The sequence below is a fragment of the Gopherus evgoodei genome, chromosome 1 (genome assembly GCF_007399415.2).
Source record: "Gopherus evgoodei ecotype Sinaloan lineage chromosome 1, rGopEvg1_v1.p, whole genome shotgun sequence".
In the NCBI taxonomy this organism is placed as follows: Eukaryota; Metazoa; Chordata; order Testudines; family Testudinidae; genus Gopherus; species Gopherus evgoodei.
This window is the reverse complement of record NC_044322.1, coordinates 97,497,787-97,520,111: the sequence shown is the minus strand read 5'-3', so window position 1 is coordinate 97,520,111 and position 22,325 is coordinate 97,497,787. Positions and strand designations below refer to the sequence as shown.

General features: G+C 45.4%; 1 protein-coding gene across 1 annotated transcript in view; it reads left to right on the top strand.

The window, feature by feature from the left end:
* The window catches only part of STK24 (serine/threonine kinase 24), a 123,450-nt gene that overhangs the window by 51,140 nt on the left and 49,985 nt on the right, over window positions 1–22,325 (top strand). Inside the window, 1 exon segment of the mRNA XM_030567737.1 lies at window positions 20,083–20,139. Coding sequence (XP_030423597.1) covers window positions 20,083–20,139 — 57 coding nt within the window.

The following is a 22,325-nucleotide window of genomic DNA, read 5'->3' as shown; positions in this document are numbered from 1 at the left end:
ATAGAAATGGTTGGGGCGTTCCCATCATGCCGTTGCCCCACTCCTAACAGCCCTCGGTCGCTGCATCGGACAGGCTGAAGTCAGCACTCACAGCACTAATGGCACCAGGTTCGGTGTAGGATGCTTTGGTAGCCACTCTGAGGCCGCCCTCCCTGGCAAGTGAGGACACTGCCAGATCTCCCCTAGTGGTCCAATCATCCTCCTTCTGTCCAGATGACGCAATGGTGGGGCCCTCGGGAGCTAGCCCACTGGATGATTTCAGGAAGAAGAAACTTCAGGGTGGCATTGAACTTGGGCCTCCAGGCAGAAGAGATGGAGGCGGACAGACAGACACATGGTTCAACGTGCTCTCAGCGTCCACCCCAGTCCAAATTGCACCCCCAGTGCATGAAGGGGTTCTGCGCATTGCCAAGACCATCTGGCAAACCATCCTCCATCCTGCCTACTTCCAAGAGGGCGGAAAAGTAGTACTTTGTTTCCGCAAAAGGGTTTGAGTACTTATATACCCAGGCACCACTGGGATTGTTGGTTGTATTGCCCGCCAACAAGAGAGATAAACGGGCACACCAGAATAAGGGGGCCAAGAGGCTGGATTTATTTGGTCGCAAGATTTATTCTATGCATTCTACGTATTCTACGGTTAGCCTCCAGTTTCGGGTGGCGAACCACGAGGACGTGTTGAGTCGCTATAACTTTTAATTGTGGGATATTCTCCTCAAGTTCAAGGACTCCATGTCTCAAGGAACTGCTCAAGAGTTCACAGTTCTGGTGGAGGAGGGTACCATGGCGACTCAGTGTTCCCTCCAAATGGCCTGGGATGCAGCTGATTCAGCTGCCCAGGTGGTAGCCTCAGCAGTGGGTCATGTGGCACGGTTCTTGGCTCTAAAGTGCTGGACTGTCCCAAGAGATGCAGGCCTTTATTCAGGACCTCCTGTTTAACAGTGTCAGCCTTTTTTCTGACCAAAAGGATGTGCGACTGAATAGCCTAAAAGACAGGCAGGTTACCCTCCACTCTCTGGGGATGCACACTCCTCAAGCGTCGAGACAGCCATTCCGGGTTCCTCTGCCACCTCAAGAGTGGGAGCCTCCACAAGGGCCTGCAAGGAAAGGGATGTTGGGTTTAGCTGCTGCCGCCCTTCATTGTCCTGATGTCCTGTGCAGCCTCCCCTGGCAAAAAACCAGGGGGACCAGAAGTGCTCATTTTGAGGGTGCGCTCAGAAGCAACGTACCAGCCAACTGCCCAGATCGTACCCGCATTTTCCTCAAATGCCTTTTCCCCTACTGCTCTGCCTGGTCGCAGGTTACGTTGGGCCGCTGTGTCCTGGATGTACTGGCTCAGGGCTATACCCTGCAATTTTTGGCTGGTGCCCCCCCTCACCTCCCTCTCTTCAGAGACCCTTCTCACCAGCAACTCCTCAATCAAGAGGTCGAGAAGCTCCTGGGTTTAGGGGCTGTGAAGGAGGTTCCTCTGGACATGGAAGGAAGAGGATTCTGTTCCCACTACTTCATAATCCCAAAGGCCAAAGGGGGCCTTAGACCCATTCTGGACCTGCATGGCCTCAACAAGTCTCTCAAGAAGTTGAAGTTCTAAATGGTCTTCCTGGCCTCCATCCCTTCCCTGGATCCGGAGGACTGGTACACCACTCTCTACTTAAAGGATGCTTACTTTCATGTCTCCATATTCCCAGGACACAGGCATTTCACAGTGCCCGGTCCCCAATTCCAGTTCATTGTCCCTCCATCTGGAGGTAGTCAGCCTAATCTTCCGCAGGTGGGGAACTCACCAGGTGGACCTGTTTGCATCCAGGCAGAACAGAAAGTATCATGTATTCTGTTCTCTGTAGGAGAGGGGAAAAGGCTCCATGTCGGATGCCTTGCTGATCCCATTGTTGGGAGCACTCATGTACGCCTTCCCGCTGGTGCCATTAATCCACAAGGTCCTGCTAAAGGTGAAACAAGACAAAGCGACGGTCATCCTCGTGGCCTTGTCAACACTGGTTCAGCATGCTAATGAGTCTTTTGGTACCTGCCTCGTTGCAGCTGCCTCTTCAGTTGGATCTGCTATCCCAGAACCACGGCAATCTGCTGAATCTGAACCTTGTGGTGTTACGCTTGATAGCCTGGCTACCGCGTGGCTAAATGGGGACAAGCTGCGGTGTTCTGCTGGTGTCCTTCTGGGCAGCAGGAAACCCTCCACCAGAGCTACATAGTGGAAGCAGTTCACTTGTTGGACTTTGGATTGTCACATTCGTGCGGAAGAGGCCCCGCTGCAAAACATCCTGGACTATTTGCAGCACCTTAAGCTCCAGGGCCTCTCACTATCTTTGGTCAAGTACACGTGGCAGCCATTTCGCCGTTCCACCCTCTGTTTCAAGGCAGGTAGGTCTTTGCCCATCCCATGATGGTGCAGTTCCTGAAAGGTCTGGAGCACCTATACCTGCATATCGGGGACCGGTTCCCCCTTGGGACCTGTGCTGTCAAGGCTCATGGGGGGCCCCCCTTCGAGCCCTTGGCTTCCTGCTCCCTCTTGCTTCTCTCATGGAAGATTTCCTTTTTGTTTGCTATAACTTTGCCATAGGGTATCCAAGATCAGGGTGCTCACATCGGAACTGCCTTATACAATCTTTTATAAGGACAGGGTCCAGCTGCGTCCACACGCGGCCTTTCTACCCAATGTTGCCTCCCACTTCCATACTGATCAAGACATATACTTACCAGTCCTTTGTCCAAAGTGTCATGCGACTAATGAGGAATGCAGTCCTGGATCATGACCTGCATCTGCTACCGTTACGAGCTGGCAAAAGTGCCTCCGCTGGTGATAGTGACGGCTCACTCGACTAGGGCGTCATCGGCAGCATTCCTCGCTCAAATGTCGATACAAGAAATTTGTCGGACCACAACCTGATCATCCATCCACACATTCACAATGCTCCAATCTGCAGAACTCTGATCTCTGAGCCCACCTCTGAGGATTCTCCATGTGAGTCACCTACAATGGAATTGGCATGAATAAGCACTCAAAGAAAAAAACGGTTAACCATATTTTCGTAACTGTTCTTCGAGATGTGTTGCTCATGTCCATTCCATTGCCTGCCCTCTGTTACTCTGTCACAGCTGTCGGCAAGAAGGAACTGATCGGGTAGAGAGCCAGCAGCGCCTAATAGACCGCGGCATGAGTATGGCACTGCAGAGGGCGCCACAGCTGGCCCTACAGATACCGCTAAGGCAAAAGTCTCCGACCATGCATTGGGCACGTGCACATCTACAATGGAATGGACGTAAGCAACATATCTCAAACAATGGTTACAAAAAGGTGGGCAACTGTGTTTTTCTCGGAAGGAGGTTTAGTTCTTCGTCATCTTCTGGCAGATAACATTTCAGATATGAAAATACCATAAATAATAAATATTTATTTTCAAGAACAACACATCGCATCAAGAGAGAAAGTGGGGAAAAAAAGAGGAAACAGATGAGAGTACGGAGCAATATGAGGTATAAAAGGGACACAATTTTAGGTATGGGTATTATGAAGGAAAATGTGGAGCGATGGAGGGAAGGGGAATATGTGCTGTACATGTATGTGCAGAGCTGGAGTGATTGATTTAAATAAATTATTTGAATCATGATTTAAATCAGCAAGCTGTAAATCTCAAATTAAATAAATAGTTTTAATCTTGTTTTACATTTGTGCTTGCTAGTTAGTTATTTTCTTAAATGGAACCTCAGTGGTTAGTAAAATGTGCTGCTACTTCTTGCTAACCAGGAGGATACACTATATACACATTTATTTAAGCAGGTATATAGGTTAACATACATGGATTCAGATTCTTAATTTTTACATTTTTTAATTGTTAGAAAATTGTAATTGACTAATTTCTTATTTACTAGGTGTTGATTAACTTTTACTCATGATTTGTGTCAAGCTGCATTTGGATGGAAACTGGAAATGAATTAAAAATGCACAAGTCAACATTTTAAAATAGTTGTATTTAACTGATAAAACAGCCTTAAATATGGAAAAATAAGGAATAAAATCGCTTATGAACATATTTTTCATTTATAATAGACCTATTAAACAGAAGAAGTATTTTCTGTAGTTAATGAATTGAATATTTTTTCTGTTCACTGTGGTCTTCAAGATTTTAGAACTAGTCAATCCCATCCTCTCACCTCATTATTATTCATAGATTGTAAGAGGAAGACAAGCTTTCCTAGTGTGCTCGGGAGTCCCCTTCACTGCTCCACAACCATCCCTGATGCTAGTGTCGGACGTGTCAGACTTGGAGTGGGGAGCTCATCTTGGGGACACAGGGCTCATCTTGGGGACACAGGGCCTCTGGTCACAGACAGATCTCCGTTTTCATATCAATGTCAGGAAGCTCAGGGCGATATGCCTAGTGTGTCAGTCATTCTGCCCATATCTAGCAGGTCATGACGGACAACACGACTGCAATGTTCTATATCAACAAACGGGGTGCACGTTTCTCACCCCTGTGCCAGGAAGTCCTCAGGTTATGGGACTTTTGTATAGAGCACTCAGTTGATCTGAAGGCGTCGTACCTTCCAGGGGTCCAGAACAAGCTGGCAGACTGCCTCAGCATATCTTTTCACAGCTGTGAATGGCCCCTTCGCCCGGATATTGCATCTTCGCTCTTCCAGAGGTGGAGCTGTCCCCTGGTCTACGTCTTCACTACACGACGCAACAGAAAGTGTCAGCAGTTCTACTCCTTCCAGAATCACAGTCTGGGCTCCACAGCAAATGCGTTCCTCCTGCATTGGGGGGACCACTTCTATATGTCTTCCCACCCATACCGTTTATCCACAAGGTCTTGCTCAAGATCCGCAGAGACTGGGCTCAGGTCATTCTCAAAACACCAGTCTGGGCCCGCCAGGATTGAAACATGTCTCTCCTAGACATGTCAGTCAGAGCCCCAATTATCTTGCCACTCTTCCCGGGCCTTCTCATGCAGGACCACGGGCTTCCGGCACCCGAACCTGCAGTTGCTACACCTCACAGCCTGGAGGTTCCATGGCTGAATACTTTCGAGGTCTCGTGTTCAGAACAAGCCAGACCGTTTCTCTTGGGCAGTCGGAAACCCTGTACTAGGGCCACGTACCTGGCCAAGTGGAAGAGATTTTCAGTCTGGTCAGCTCAGTGCGACTTTCCCCTGGCGCTAGCCTCAGTGCCCCACATTTTGAATTACCTTTTCCACCTAAAGCAGGAAGGTCTCTCCTTGTCGTCTATAAGAGTACAGCTGGCTGCCATCTTGGCTTTCCACCTCGGGGTACAGGGCTGCTTGCTTTTCGCTAACCCCCTGGTCAGTGGCTTCCTAAAGGGCCTCGACAGGTTATACCTGCATGTCCACCAACCGGTTCCTGCTTGGGACCTTAACTTGGTCCTCTGTAGGCTCATGGATCATCCCTTTGAGCCTCTAGCAACATGCTCCCTGCTCTACCTCTCCTGCAAGGTCGCGTTCCTGGTGGTGATAACTTCAGCTCAGAGGGTGTCTGAGCTCAGGACTCTAAAGTCTGAGGCACCCTACACTGTGTTTTTTTAAGGACAAGGTTCAGCTCAGGGCCCGTCTGGCCTTCCTCCCGAAGGTGGAATTGCAGTTCCACATCAACCAGGACATTTTCCTCCCGGTTTTCTACCCCAAACCTCATATGAGTAGCAGGGAGCGGAGGCTCCACACTCTCGACGTCTGCAGACCACTGGCCTTTTACATTGAAAGGACGAACGTTTCAGGAAGGCGGTACAGCTCTTTGTCACAGTGTCATACAGGATGAAGGGCCAGCCTGTTTCGACACAGTGCATTTCATCATGGATTGTGGCCTGCATTATCAAGTGCTGCAGTCTACCAGGAATCCCTGCACCCCTGGTAATGGCGCACTCTAAAGAGTGCAAGCTTCAGCTGTCTCCACCCAGGAAATTTGCAGGGCGGTGACGTGGTCATCGATACACACTTTCATCGCACACTATGCAATTTCTAGGATGCCAGAGATGATGTGGCCTTTGGTAGAGCAGTACTCCACTCAGTGGACAGCTCCGACCCCACATCCTGAATGTGCTTGAGAGTCACCTGATTGGAATTGACATGAACAAACACTCAAAGAGGAAAAAACAGTTACTCAATTTCTCGTAACTGTTCTTCAAGATGTGGTGTTCATGTCCATTCCAATACCCACCCTCCTACCCGTCTGTTGGAGTAGTAGCCAGCAAGAAGGAACTGAAGGGGTGGCGGGTCGGCAGGGCTATATATTAGGCGCCACAAGGGCGCAACTCCAGGGGGCGCCCAGGCCGACCCAACGGATTCTGCTAAGGGAAAAATCTTCCAGCCATTGTGCACATGCACGCTCACACACCTGATTGGAATGGTCATGAACAACACAGCTCAAAGAACAACAGTTATGAGAAGGTGAGTAACTGCATGTTGCTCTGGTGATACAAAACACAATGGTAAACCCATCTTAATTGACCACTAGGCTCTGGCTGCTTTGTGCTTTTGCAAAGTGACATAGTCATAGAGTTTAAGGCCAGGAAGGACCACTAAATCATCTAGTCTTCCCTGTATATCACAGGCCACCAACACTACCCAGCCAGCTATGCACTGAATCCAGCTATGAAAATGAGATCAAAGTAAATGAGACCATAGGAGACTAGACAGTTGTGTGTCACAGGCAGAGAATAGGAGGGACCAAGGTGCACCAGTGCTCAAGTCCCCTGTAATGCCAGGGAAATGATTAAATGATATATACCCAGGTAACCCACACCCACATGCTGCAGAGGCAATATAGACAGTGCTTTGAAGTTCCAGCTCACCCCTTTCTGTAGGTTTCAGAGGCCAGCTCCAGAATATACCAGAGGTTCAAAGTTATGTCTATACAATTACTTTTAAGAATGTTAGCATGAGACCACCAACCCAAGACTGTCAGCCCAAGGTGGGAGGCTCAACTCCAAAATGCTGTGTAGACATACCCCTACGTGCCTCGTTACTTTCGGCCTGGGTAAGCATGTTATCTGGATGTCTCTGCTGAAGTAATCCACAGTGAAATAGTTGTCTGCTGATACTTAAGTTATAACTAGGTTTCAAAGGTCGGACACAGTTGAGATGAACTGGGGAATTTCATGCCAGTGTGAGTTATTGTTCAGGTCTACAGACTCAAGAAGACATCACGGTTTTTGTTTCACAGCTGTGATGGATTTAGAGTTGCTGCATATCAAATTATGAATACTGCATGTTGGCTTGGTTATTGAGATGTTTACTGTGTGAATATTTTGGTTTGGTTTAATAGGCTGTTTGGAAAAGCAGGTAGAAAGGAAATGAAAGGTTCAGGGTAAGCCACTTCTCATCAAACACTGTAAGAGTTATTAAGGGACAATACTAAAACTATTAGTTTTGATTATTTTATTTCTGCCTCCTGCAAAACTGGTTTGGACCAAGAAGGGTCAAAGCCCGAGAACACAGAAGAACAAAAAAATGATAGTAGAATAAAAGGGCTCTCTTTCCTAAGAGAGAGTTTGTATTTATTTAGGGGAGCCAGCCTGAGACACAGGACCCATCTGGGTTATCTGGAGGAGTTAGGGCTGACTTGGTCACCAGTAAAGGATGGTGGGACTTTAGGTAAGATAGATATGCCCATAGATGGTTTGCTATTTTTAGAATCCTTTTTTTTCCTAAAACCTTTGTTCTATTGCTAAAATAAACAATAGTTTGTCTCATTACCATACTAGTGGGAAGGGGACAGGAGCATACACACAAGGGGAAGGGGACCACAAACCTTCATAGAAGGAGAAAAGCAGAGAGCAAAAAATAGTGCATGTTGGAGTAGGGGATCAACAAAGCCATTGCAACTGTGCTGAGTGTCTTGGGAGCTGAAATGATTGTCCTGCTGCTTGAATCTACAGCTCTGCATATTGTTACAAGATGTCAGCTGTGCTATAATTAAGTTTATGAACAGCTTTCTGCTTAAAGGATGATTTTTCTAAGTGCTCTAAAATCCGCATGGTCACTTGGATTGCCTTGAAATTTGGTGTGCCTCGTGGGGACATATAGGTAGGGTAAATGTTCTAGATTTGGGATCATTTGACCAAGGAATTCTGAAGATACAGCCCCCAGGGGGGAAAAACTTTGAGAAAAGTTTAGGGATTCTGCCAGTGTTTTTGTGTGCAGACCTAGGGATCAAACCATTGGCCCTGATACTGGCAGAGGGGTCTCTATATATGCCCAGCCAGTGTACAGAACCTACTACCGCTTTAGAGAAGCAAAACTTAAAATTAAATTAATGAGAGTTTAGCTCTCTAGTTAGGCATGGGCTTGAATTTCCTAAGCCTGACATACACAGTCATGTACAGACTGAGAAGCTGAGAGGCTTTCTAGTCTCCAAGTTTTCAAGGCATCTTGGTAGTTCAAGGTCAGATGCAGTAGCTACTGATCCTGACCTATACCCAGCCAATGTCAGTTCAAGTCCAACCTAGGGCAAAAATCGTGGGGGGAAGGGATGGGATACTGAGAAGGAGAGCATGTGAATGAGGGGCCAGAGAACTAAGCAAGACTAGAGGCAAGGATATCTATTAACCCCACATTCCCCTGGAAGATAGTAAGGCAATAAGTAAACAGCATGGATTTATCAATAACAAATCATGTCAAACCAACCTAATAGTTTTCTTTGACAGAGTAACAACTAACAAGTCTTGTGGATCAGAGGAAGTGGTAAATGTGGTATATCTTGACTTTAGTAAGGCTTTTGATACTGTCTCACATGACCTTCTCATAACCTTGAGAAATATAACGTAGATGGAGCTACTATAAGGTGGGTGCATAACTGGTTGGAAAAACATTCCTAGAGAGTAGTAATCAGTGGTTCACAGTCAAGCTGGAAAGGGATAACTGGAAGAGACCTGCAGGGATCAGTTCTAGGGGAAGGTCTGTTCAATATTTTCATCAAGGATTTAGGTAATGGTATAGAGCATACGCTTACAGAGTTTGCAGACGATACCAAGCTGGGAGGGGTTGAGCGTGCTTTGGATGATAGAATTAAATTTTAAAATGATCTGTACAAACTAGAGAAATGGTCTGAAATAAATAGAATGAAATTTAGTAAGGACAAATTTTAGGAAGGAACAATCCAGTTGCAGACATACAAAATAGGAAATGACTGACTAAGCAGGAGTACTGTGGAAAAGGATCTGGGGGTCATAGTGGATAACAGATGAAATATGAGTCAACAGTGTAGTCTTGTGTCCAGTTTCAGGAAAGATGTGGACAAATTGGAGAAAGTCCAGAGAAGAGCAACAAAAATGATTAAAGGTCTAGAAAGCATGACCTGTGAGGGAAGATTGGAAAAAATTGGGTTTGTTTAGTCTGGAAAAGAGAAGACTGACAGGGGATGTAACAAGTTATGAAGTACATAAAAGGTGGTTACAAGGAGGAGGGGGAAAAATTGTTGTTCTTAACCGCAGAGGATAGGACAAGAAGTAATGGGCTTAAATTGCAGCAAGGGAGGTTTAGGTTGGACATTAGGAAGAACTTCCTTACTGTTAACGTACTTAAGCACTGGAATAAATTGCAGGGGACTCAATTGGAAGATCTCTTAATGTGCCTTCCAGTTCTATAATTCTCTACACACACACCCTTTATGTGTGTGTATGTACCCAAGGGTGGGGGGTGTTGGAGGGGTCTGAGCCCCTCTCCCTAAGCTGCATCTGGGATATGGGGAGAGGGGAGTTTGACTTTCTGGGGGTCTGAGTCTATTCCCTGCTCCCTGTGCATGTCAGGATTTGTCCTTTGGATGTCTGAATCCCTCTTCCTGCCCTGCACTGGAAAAAGCGTTTATCCTTTTGGATGGGAGTGGAAGACAGGCATGCTGGGAACATGTAGCAAGAACACATTACTGAGATTAGGGTGAAGAGCTGAGAACAGACATGGTTGATGCATCTCAGAGATTCTCAAGCACTGTGGAGGCAAGATGAGGACACCCACTGAGATGAATGGATCAGTTCACCCATCGCAGAGTTATTGTTTCTGGCTGCATTCGCCTCCAGGGAGGTGTTCTCGTTGATATGAGAATATCACACTGAGATGAATGGGCCACTTCATACCTCTCATAGCCTCCTATGCTGCAGGTGAATGTGTAGAGCAACTTTCCAAGTCACTACAATTAAAATTAAGATGATTTTTCTGTTTTAAAGGACAATGCTTTTAAGTACCCTAAAATCTTCATGCTTATTCAAATTTTATTAGAACTTGCTCTCTCTCATGGGGATTTGGGATTAGATTAGAGATCCAAATTTTGGGTCTCTTGGATCAAGAGGTTCCATGAAATATAGACCCCCCCCCAATTTTTTTTCTTTAAGTTCACAGATTCTATTTTTTTGTCTATGCCTGGCTTCTAAGGTGCTAATGGCTTAATGGGACTGGAAAGGGAAGACCATCTTGAAATTTGAGGCAGGAGCTCTATGTTGTCGGGGGTGTTGAGGGAGAAAGGTGGAGAGGGAGAGGCACACCAGTCTTTGACCTTGCCTTCTCTGATAAAACCAGGTGTATTTATTGAACCATAACCACAGGCATATTTAACAAACAAACAAAAAAATCCTGAAAACCCTACAAAAACAAGACACTCCACTAAACCCACATCTTCCTCTGGAGAGAGGATGAGAGAACAAACATAGCTGTTACGTAGTCACTTTGCTCAATGCAGCATTACTGACTGGCGCTCACATTCTACGATAAGTGTAGTATGTAAACGTATATAGAATAGAATAGCATTGCTGACAGACCTCATGGCAGGAAGACCTCTGTGTCCTGCTACTCCTTAGAGCTGCACAATGTAATGCTGAAGTAAGGCATACTAAGTCTCCCAACATACACATGAATCTTTTTTCTTTGGTCACACACATGGGTCAGGGAGAGGGGCTAATATCCCTCTTGAAGGAGCACAGACCCGCCAGATCACCGTATCTCGCAGTCACAGCTCTTTAAGCTGCTCCAGCCAATCGCTCCACCACTTAATACAGCTACACCTGTGTAGTGAATGCTGCTGGAGTGCATGCCAATAATTCCCAGTGGCTAAGTCCAGCTCCATGGGAAAGAGTTACAGTTGTGTGGACATGTACCGTAGCTCTTCATTTCTTGGTTTTCAGAAGTTTTTTTTGCTTATCTTGATATTCGTCTTTGAGTCGTGTCCTTATGGGTGTTCCACTGTAGGTGTGCTTGCGTACCTGCGCTGCTGATCAGAGAACTTCGGTACAGTGTCCGTTAGGCCAACATATGTGCTGTCTCTCCTTGTACCCTGGCATAAGGCTAGGCAGCGCACACGGGCTAACCCCCTCAGATCCTTCTCAACCACCCCTGGCTAGAGACAAACTATTAGCAATCCCTTCACGACCACTATCTTCTTTTGCTTTTTTATAGTTAGTCTCTCCATTCTTAGTTGTACCTCCTTCTTCTGCTTTCTTCCCAAACAAAACAACAACAAAGACTTTATTTACTCACCTTTTTGTGGAGACCCTTTCCCTAATAAGGTATGCCCAGTTTACAAAAGTACCTCTCTTGCAAAGAGGTCATCCCTTGGGTCATCCCCAAAGCCTCCCAGTGCATATACTGCCTTGAGGAAGGCCACATTCCACCGTAGTGTGATCTCTGCCAGCAGCTCAGACCCTGGTCTCTCAACACAGGGAGTTGAGACAGAAGATCATCTTCATGGAGGCAGCCCTCCAACCCTTCCCGGACCCACGCTGAGAGTCACCTGGCACAAGTGAGTCTTTTCCACAGTCCTCATCATCCAGGGACTGTAGGTTGAAGAAATCAGCTGCTGACCCCTCTCACAAGTCATTAAAAGAGAGAGCAGGAAGTTCCCACAGTGAACCCTGAGTCAGTCGTAAATGGTCTCCAGCATGATCGGTATCCTTGGTACTGTTGGAACCAAGACAGTCCCAGTCTGGTACCCATGGCTCATAAAGATCTGGAATGGCAGGTGCCACTGACGTGCCTCAGGAACCAATGCACACAGACACTGAGTCAGCAGCACCAGAGGACAAAGACAGGAGCCAGCACTCCACTAAGAAGATGCTGCCAATACACGCTGTACCATCAACACAGTCACTGATGCCCCATGCAACACTGGAACAGTTGGTGCGGGCAAGATCTCCAACCCCCTTGGTATTTCCAGTGGCACTGAGTCAGTTGGTAGCACTGGAGTTCCAGCACTTGAGAGAATCCACATATCTGACATACCGATGTCTCCTCTTCTTGGTACTGGGACCTCGGCATAGAGTTTTCCACTAACACGGGAGTCTTCTCTGCTGTTCTGCCATGCACCCATACTCTCTAGTGCAGACTCGGACAGCAAACCAGAGTAGGTTGTTTCATTACCCCTCTCCTGATCCCATTACCAAGATGACCCCATAGCATATCTCCAGACAGCCCCACTACCACCATGGTATAGCCAACTATAGGCACCATCATCCCAGTGGCCATGCTGGGATCCTTGGCCTGCACATCATACCCACACCTCTTGGGCTTCTAGCCTCACCTGTGAACCCCCAAGATGCTTCCCCTCTGCTATGGCATCTAGAGCCTTGGAACTTCCAGAAGAGATTGTGGAGGGACAGGAGGGTGGCATTGAAGAAGAGGTGCTGAGGACCAACATAGCCTCTTCCTCACCAGACGAGCTGTCATACCTCTCCCATGGTCCTTGGCCAGTGATGTCCAGCTTTTCTAGGAGCTGGCGAAGAGAGTTACAGATACACTACAGATACCATTAGAAGAAGTCCGGGACTCCCGTCAGAAGCTCATTGACATACTACACACCTCATACAAGGCACTGGTGAGACCTCATCTGGAATACTGTGTGGAGTTCTGATCTCCCATGTTTTAGAAGGATGAATTCAAACTGGAACAGGTACAGAGAAGGGCTACTAGGATGATCCGAGGAATGGAAAACTTGTCTTATGAAAGGAGACTCAAAGAACTCGGCTTGTTTAGCCTAACCAAAAGAAGGCTAAGGGGAGAAACGATTGCTCTCTCTAAATATATCAGAGGGATAAATACCAGAAAGGGAGAGGAATTATTTAAACTTAGTACCAATGTGGACACAAGAACAAATGGGTATAAACTGGCCATCAGGAAGTTTAGACTTGAAATTAGATGACTGTTTCTAACCATCAGAGGAGTGAGGTTCTGGAACAGCCTTCCAAGGGGAGCAGTGAGGGTAAAAGGGCTTCAAGACTTAGCTTAATAAGTTTATGGAGGGGATGGTGTGATGGGATAGCCTAATTTTGGCAGTTAACTGGTGTTTGACTATTAGCTGTAAATATGCCCAGTGGCCTGTGATGGGATGTTAGATGGGGCGGATCTAAGTTACTGCAGAGAATTCTTTCCTGGGTGTCTGGCTGATGAGTCTTGCCCACATGCTCAGGGTTTAGCTGATTGCCATATTTGGGGTCGGGAAGGAATTTTCCTCCAGGGAAGATTGGCAAAGGCCCTGAGGGTTTTTCATGTTCCTTTGCAGTGTGCAGCATGGGTCACTTGCTGGAGGATTCTCTGCACCTTGAAGTCTTTAAACCACAATTTGAGGACTTCAGTGGCTCAGCCATAGGTTAGGAGTTTGTTGTGGGAGTAGGTGGGTGAGATTCTGTGGCTTGCATTGTGCAGGAGATCAGACTAGACCATCAATAATGGTCCCTTCTCACCTTAAAGTCTATGACTCTATTCTCTAAAATAGCCCTCCCTATTATTGAGGCTCTCCTGGACCCCACAAAAACCATATGGTAGACCCCAGCATTTGGTGGCACCTACTTCCAAGAGGGCTGATTAAAAAATATTGTTCCAAGTAGGGAGATAGAATTCCTCTTCTCCCGCCCTCCACCCAACTCCATTGTCATGGCCGTCAACACCAAATGAGATCCACTCCCCCAGACAGAGACTGGAAGTGTTTCAACCTCTTTGGGAGGAAAGCCTATTCCTCGGCCATGCTACAGTTTCAAATTGCCAATTACCAAGCCCTGATGGTGAAATATGACTACGTCAGCTATTCAAAACTTAACTTTATTCATCAGCTGCTTTGGTCACACCAAAACCAGTTCAAAGCCATCATCCAAGAGGGAAAACTAGTGGCAAAGACAGGGTTACAGTCTGCCCTTGACACAGTCGAAGATTGTCCCAATCCATCTTCACAATGGTGGTTAGCCAACGTGTGTCACCGCCACACCTGTTGGGCTTCCCTAAAGAGGTGTGGTCAACCATCTAAGACCTTCCCTTTGAAGGCCCTCAACTCTTCATGGAGAAAACAGATGCCTCTCTCTGCTCACTGGGCATCTACATGTCAGGACAAAAGAGGAAATTTCAGTCCGCAGTACAAACCACAGAGAAAGAAAACTAAGTTCTCTAGGCATAAACCATCTGGCCGGCAGTCTTCCATATCCCAACTGTTAACTTCCAATTTTGATGTGTTGGTCGAGGTGACGGTAAACCACTCCCGCCAACTGCTGCAGCTGACCACCACTTCCTTCCCATTTGGCTACCATCTGACAATGTTCCCCAGCACCTGGGAATGCATAACATCAGACCAATTGGTCTTGGAGATTGTTTGTTTGCAATGAGTACTCCATCCATTTTACCTCCCTATCCCCTTCCACAGCATACTTCCCCGTCCCTCTTCAGGGAACGTTCTCATGAGTTTACTAAGACACGAGATAGTCTCCTCCGTTAGGAACCATAGAACCAGTACCTCAGTATCTGCGAGGCAAAGGTTGTTATTTCCTAATACCCAAGAGAAAGGTAGGTTGGAGACCCATACTAGACCTCAGAACACTCAAAAAGTTTATCAAAGCTCAAAAATCCAAGATGGTCACTCTAGCAGCAATTATTCCAGCATTGGGACAGGGAGACTGGTTTTCAGCCTCAACCTTCAAGACGCCTACTTCCAAATCTCAGTCCTACTGTCCCACAGATGATTTCTCAGATTTATCCTAGGACAAGACCCCATACCAGTACAGAGTACTCCGCTTCAGGCTATCATCCGTTCAGAGAGTATTCTCCAAGATTCTCTTAGTACTGGCTGTGCACCTGTTCTCCCAAGGGATCATGATTTACCTGTACCGACTGCCTCCTCAGAGCCCAGTCCTTCCAATAGGCTCGCCGAGTCACTAATCTGCAATAGACTTATTCACAGAATTGGGCTTACAGATCAACACCCAGAAATCAACCCTCACTCCAGTGCAGCGCCTGGAATTCATAGGCGCCAACCTCGACTCCTTACAGGCCAAAGCTCTCCTAAATCAGCTTCTGTACCAGGTGACTGAAGGATAGCTAATGTGACACCAATTTTTAAAAAGGGCTCCAAAGGTGATTCTGGCAATTAAAGGCCTGTAAGCTTGACTTCAGCGCCAGGCAAACTGGTTGAAACTATAATAAAGAACAATATTGTCAGACATATAGATGAACATAATTTGTTGAGGAAGTGTAAACATGGTTTTAGTGAGGCATGATTTCCCTTTACTAATCTACTAGAATTCTTTGAGGGGGTCAACAAGCATATGGACCCAGGGGATCCAGTGGATATAGCGTACTTAGATTTTCAGAAAACCTTTGACAAGGTCCCTCACCAGAGGCTCTTATGCAAAGTAAACTGCCACGGGATAAGAGGGAAGGTGCTCTCATGGATTGGTAACTGGTTAAAAGATAGGAAACAAAAGATAGGTATAAATGGTCAGTTTTCAGAATGGAGAGAAGTAAATAGTGGTGTCCCCCAGAGGTCTATTCTGGGACCAGTCCTATTCAACATATTCATACATGATCTGGAAAAAGGGGTAAACAGTCAAGTGGCAAAATTTGCAGATACAGTATTACTAAAGACAGATAAGAACCAGGCAGACTGCGAAGAGCTACAAAAGGATCTCTCAAAACTAGGTGACAGCAACAAAATGGCAGATTAAATTTAATGTTGATAAATTCAAAGTAATGCACATTGGAAAGCATAATCCCAACTGTACATATAAAATGATGGGATCTAAATTAGCTGTTACCACTCAAGAAAGAGATCTTGGAGTGATTGTGGATAGTTTTCTGAAAACAATCCACTCAATGTGCAGTGTTAGTCAAAAAAGCAAACAGAATGCTGGGAATAATTAAGAAAGAGATAGATAATAGGCTAGAAAACATGTTGCCTCTATATAAATCCAAGGTATGCCCACATCTTGAATACTGTGTGCAGATATGGTCGCCCCATCTCAAAAAAAGATATATTGGAATGGGAAAAGGTTCAGAAAAAGGTAATAAAAATAATAAGGGGTATGGAATGGCTTCTGTATGAGGAGAGATTAATAAGACTGGGACTTTTCAGAGGAAATATGATTGAGGGCTATAATTTCATGACTGGTGTAGAGAAAGTAGATAAGGAAGTGTTGTTTACTATTTCTCCTAACACAAGAACTAGAGGTGACCACATGAAATTAATAGGCTAGAGGTGACCACATGAAATTAATAGGCAGCAGGTTTAAAACAAATAAAAGGAAGTATTTCTTCACAGAACACACAGTCAACCTGTAGAACTCCTTACCAGAGGATGTTGTGAAGGACAAGATCATATCAGGGTTCAAAAAAGAACTAGATAAATTCATGAAGGATAGGTCCATCAATGGCTGTTAGCCAGGATGGACAGGAATGGTGTCCCTAGCCTCTGTTTGCCAGAAGCTGGGGATGAGTGACAGGGGTGGATCACTTGATGATTACCTGTTCTGTTCATTCCCTCTGGGGCACCTGGCATTGGCCACTGTCGGATGACAGGATACTGGGCTAGATAGACTTTTGGTCTGACCCAGTAGGGCCATTCTTACGTTCTTATGTACCTCTACACAGATTCCTGACTTTGGTCACACTCATATAGACAGCCCACAAATATGAGCCAGGCACTGCCTACAACTCTTGGGGCATATGGCAGCGAGCACAGTGGTAATACCACATGCCAGACTTCACATGCGATGCTTCCAGTTTTGGTTCAGTTCAGTTTACAGACCAGATAGGCAAGCTAGACAAATGTCTGTCACTACCCCAACAGGAGTAAAAAATTCTGTAGATGGGTGGAAAGACCCTGTAAATGTTTGCAAGGGGATCCCCTTTTCACAAACCTCCCCATCATTTCTTCTCATCACTGACACATCCCTCATAGAATGGAAGGTGCATATAAACGACTTCATGACAAAAGGCAGGTGAAGATATCCCTCCACATCATCCTTCTCAAACTAAGGGTGGTCAGGAATGCCTGTGCCCATTTCCTCCCACTGATCAAGGGATCACACACAAGAGTCCTGACAGACAGCATAGCATGTATGTACTATATAAATCAGCAAGGGGGAGTCAGATCACCCCTCCCTGTGCAGAGGCAGTGAGACTATGGAACTGGTGTATCTCCCAGGATGGCATACTATCAGCCACTTACCTTCCAGGCACTCAAAACTTGTTAATGGACAGTCTCAGTAGAAAAATTCCCACATGATCACAAGTAGGTGATAAACCCAGTGGAACTTCATAACCTATTGAGGCAGTGAGGAACACTGACCACAGACCTGTTTGCCACTTGCCTGAACAAGAAATGTCCAGGCTAGTGATCCCGATCATAGGACAGCACTCCGTGGGCGATGCTCTCCTTCTCCTCTGGAGCAGGGACCTCATCTATGCGTTTTCTCCATTTCTTCTACTGTCAAAAGTCCTATTAAAAGGAGAAGGAGCTGATTAGTTCTGCCTGGCCAAGACAGACTTGGTATTCTTCCCTGTCACAACTCGCGCCATACCCACCAATTTCTCTCCAATCCACTTCTTACCTCCTCTCGAAGAACCAAGGATGCACCCTACATCCCAACTTGAGGATTCTTCCCCTCAAAGTGTGACTCCTTCATGGTTCAAACATACAGAGAGCTCCTGCTCAAAGGCGGTACAAGAGGTGTTATTACATACTAGAAAGTACTTAACATGCTGGACATACCTATCTAAATGGTCCAGGTTTCAAATTTGGTGTATCTCCCAACAAATTTGTTTAATACTTGTGACTCTTCCAGAGATCCTAGACTATGTCCTAACTCTAAAAAAAAAAATTCAGTACTATCTTTGTTTCCTCAGAGTCCACCTAGCGGCTGTAGCAGCCTTTCACCATCAAATAGAGGAATACTCAGTGCTATCACACCCAACTACTAAATGATTCCTTAGGGGTATAGTAAACCTTTTCCCACAACCCCGACTGCCTACTCCCATGTGGGACCTAAACCTGGTATTGAAAGGCCTCATTATACCTCCCTTCAAACCTATGGCCACCTGCTTGTTTACATATCTTTCAATGAAAATGGACTTCCTGACAGCAGTCACTTCACCTAGGAGATTAGGAGAAGTAGCAGCTCTGATTGCACATTGTTTTGCCCTGCACTCTCTCAGTATTCTTTTTGGACAAGGTTATGCTCAGGCCACAACCAAAATTCATCCCTAAGGTAACCTCCCAGTTTCACATAAACCAGTTGGTTCACCTTCCAAATTTCTACCCCAAACCTCATCACGACTACTGGGAGGCTATATTGCACACACTAGATGTTAGGAGAGCCCTAGCCTTTTACCTGCATACGATGAAGGGTTTCAGGAAATCCCCTGAACTTTTCCTCTTAATTGCAGAAAAATCTAAGGACTAAGCAATATAGTTCAAAGACTCTCCAAATAGGTCTCAAACTGCATTAGATGATATCAGATCTTTAGCATGACCCCACCAGACTGTATTTGCACACAGTTCCCGAGGCCGATCTCCTTAGTCACCTTCTTCTAGAATGTCCCTGTCTCAGAAATCTGTAGATCGGCAACATGGATGTCAGTCCACACCTTTGCAGAACATTATGCAGTCACTGGGGACTCTGATGCCATCTTCGGCTCCACAATATTATCATCTGTAACTGACCCGAGTCCGAAGCCCCAACCCTCTGGTAGGGATATTGCTCAGGAGTCACCTACAGTGGAGTACCCATAGGGACACTACTTGAAGAAAAAGTTACCTTATGCAGTATTTAAGGTTCCTTTGAGATGTGTGTCCCTATGGGTGACCCACAACCCACCCTCTTGCCCTCTGCTTCAGAGTTCTTGTCAATGACTCTGCCATGAAGAAGGAACTCGGGGGTTAGGCTGTGCTGGCACTTTTACCGAAGTTCTCCAATCAGCAGTGCAGGGATGCAAGCACACCTGCAGTGGAGCACCCATAGTGACACACATCTCAAAGAACCATCGTTATTGCACAAGGTGAGCAACTTCTTCTGGGAAGGCAAAATATACCACTGGGCACCTTTAATCAGTGTTAACTAAGTTTTTTTTTTTTCTTTTTGTCAGAGAATATTAGCTACTTCTGCAATGAACTACATTAAGGACTGTTATAAGAGCAGGAAGGGACAGTACATGACTCTTGGGAAACCATGAACTGCTTTCACTTGAGCCTCTGGAGCATATTTGTATTGTTTCATTTTCATTGTTCATGAGTCCTCTCTTCTGTCCTGTACCCCCTACTTATCAGGTTGAGAAACACGGGATTAGACACTTGTAATACTCTTCTTTATATATACAGTTCAACTAGCTAGGGCTTCCCTTCTGCATCAGATGGTTTTCATTAGCTTGAATTAGAGAGAGATCTCCTACTCCCCTGAGTGGTATACTGTGGCAATATAAGGAGTCTACACCTTCCTCTGATCCATCTGTATTTGGCCGTTATGGAGACATAATACCTGAGTACTTCATGTGGACCACTAGTATATTCAGATATGGCAGTTCCTATGTTTCTAGAGGATATAGGACAAGACAGTGTCTGGAAATAAGGATTGTAAAATCTAAGATGGAAAAAAATGAATAAAATGCAATGAAGTCAGTGCATGTTATCGTCAAATAAATAAAAATGTGGAGCAGGAGCAGTATTTTTCTGCCATGACAGATTATATAGTTTAGTGAAATTCTGTGCCATTACATCTTTACTGTAATAATGAATTCATTTTGCAGCAAAATGAGTGAAGCAAATCGTGAAAGAAACTAAAGTGTGACGGTACTAATTTCATCTGTTCTGTTTTTGCAGGATACAAAATTATGGATCATAATGGAATACCTTGGTGGAGGCTCTGCTCTGGATTTAGTAAGTAAACTGGTTATGAACGTCATTAATTTAGTAAACTTAGTTAAAATTTCATTAATGCATTTTTGGAATGTTTCTGCTGTTCATAATTCACCTGAAATCCTAATGTGACATCATTATTGCTATAGCAGTTATGCTGTCAAACAAGATTATTGCTTCAGTAGAGAAATAAAGTGGCATAACCAGATATATTAAGAAACAAAAGCCCTGTTTTCATGCAGAAATTCCAAGTAGTTAGAAGAAAATGTTTGTGTTCATATATGAATTAAAATACGTTTTCCATGAGATGACATCAGGTTAAGTTCATGTGCAAAAAGGCTAGATAACTCAGGATGTTAGTAATAAGATATGAAAACTTTCGTCTCAAAACTCTGACCTTCAGTCAGCTGTAGAATATGAATGACTGAAGGTTGTTACTGTCTGCTGGCTCTTCATGGTGCTCTTACATTTGTTCCTTAGTGTACACATTTTTAAAAAAAACAAAGCACCCTGTCTGTAGTCTCATTGAGATTTGAATGTAATTTCCCTCTTCCCCAGCAGGGTTGTTAGGTATGTCCTTTGAAACAATCTTGCATTGTGGGTGTTAGATGTGTATATTTTCTGTGATTAAATACAATAGAACCTTGCTAAAACACACTTCACAGAATGACAAGCTTTCTATCTAGTCCACACAAAAATTGGTTCTCCCCACAGCAAAGAGTCTTTGTAAAGGGCTTTTGTAAAGGGAAATCATGCTTCAGCAGTCTATTAGAATTCCTTAATGATTCCTTAATGATCTGGATGATGGGATGGATTGCACATGCAGCAAGTTTGCGGATGACACTAAGCTGGGGGCAGAGGTAGATACACTACGCAGAGTAGGGATAGGGTCTAGAGTGACCTAGACAAATTGGAGGATTGAGTCAAAAGAAATCTGATGAGGTTCAACAAGGACAAGTGCAGAATCCTGCACTTAGGACGGAAGAATCCCATGCACTGCTACAGGCTGGGGACTGACTGGCTAAGCAGCAGTTTTGCAGAAAAGGACCTGGGGATTACAGTGGACGAGAAGCTGGATATGAGTCAGCACTGTGCCCTTGTTGCCAAGAAGACTAATGGCATATTGGGCTGCATTAGTAGGAGCATTGCCAGCATATCAAGGGAAGTGATTATTCCCCTCTGTTAGGCACTGATGAGGCCATATCTGGAGTATTGCATCCAGTTTTGGGCCTCCCACTACAGAAAGGATGTGGACAAATTGGAGAGAGTCCAGCGGAGGGCAACGGAAATGAGTAGGGGTCTGGGGCACATGACTTATGAGGAGAGGCTGAGGGAACTGGGTTTATTTAGTCTGCAGAAGAGACGAGTGAGAGGGGATTTGATAGCAGCTTTCAACTACCTGAACGGGGGGTTCCAAAAAGGATGGAGCTAGGCTGTTCTCAGAACAAGGAGCAATGGTCTCAAGTTGCAATGGGGGAGATCTAGGTTGGATATTAAGAAAAACAATTTCATTAGAATGGTGGTGAAGCACTGGAACGGGTTACCTAAGGAGGTGGTGGAATCTCCATCCTTAGAGGTTTTTAAGTCCTGGCTTGACAAAGCCCTGGCTGGGATGATTTAGTTGGGGTTGGTCCTGCTTTGAGCAGGGGATAGGACTAGATGACTTCCTGAGGTCTCTTCCGACCCTAATCTTCTATGATTCTGTGATTCCTTGATGTGGTCAACAAACATGTGGATGAGGGTGATCCAGTGGACATAGTATACTTGGACTTTCAGAAAGCCTTTGACGACGTCCCTCACCTAAGGCTCTTAAGCAAAGTAGACAGTAATGGAATAAGAGGAAACGTTCTCTCATGGATAAGTAACTGTTTAAAAGATAGGAAACAGAGAGTAAGTTTTCACAGCAGAGAAAGGTAAATAGCTTGGTCCTGCAAGGATGTGTACTGGGACCAGTGCTGTTCTGCATATTCATAAAAAATCTGGATAAGGGGTTAAACAGTGAGGGGGCAAAGTTTTCAGACAATACTAAATTACTCAAGAACATAAGAACGGCCATACTGGGTCAGAGCAAAGGTCCATCTACCCCAATATCCTGTCTTCAAACAGTGGCCAATGCCAGGTACCCCAGAGGGAATGAACAGAACAGGTGAGCATCAAGTGATCTATCCCCTGTTGCCCATTCCCAGCTTCTGGCAAACAGAGGCTAG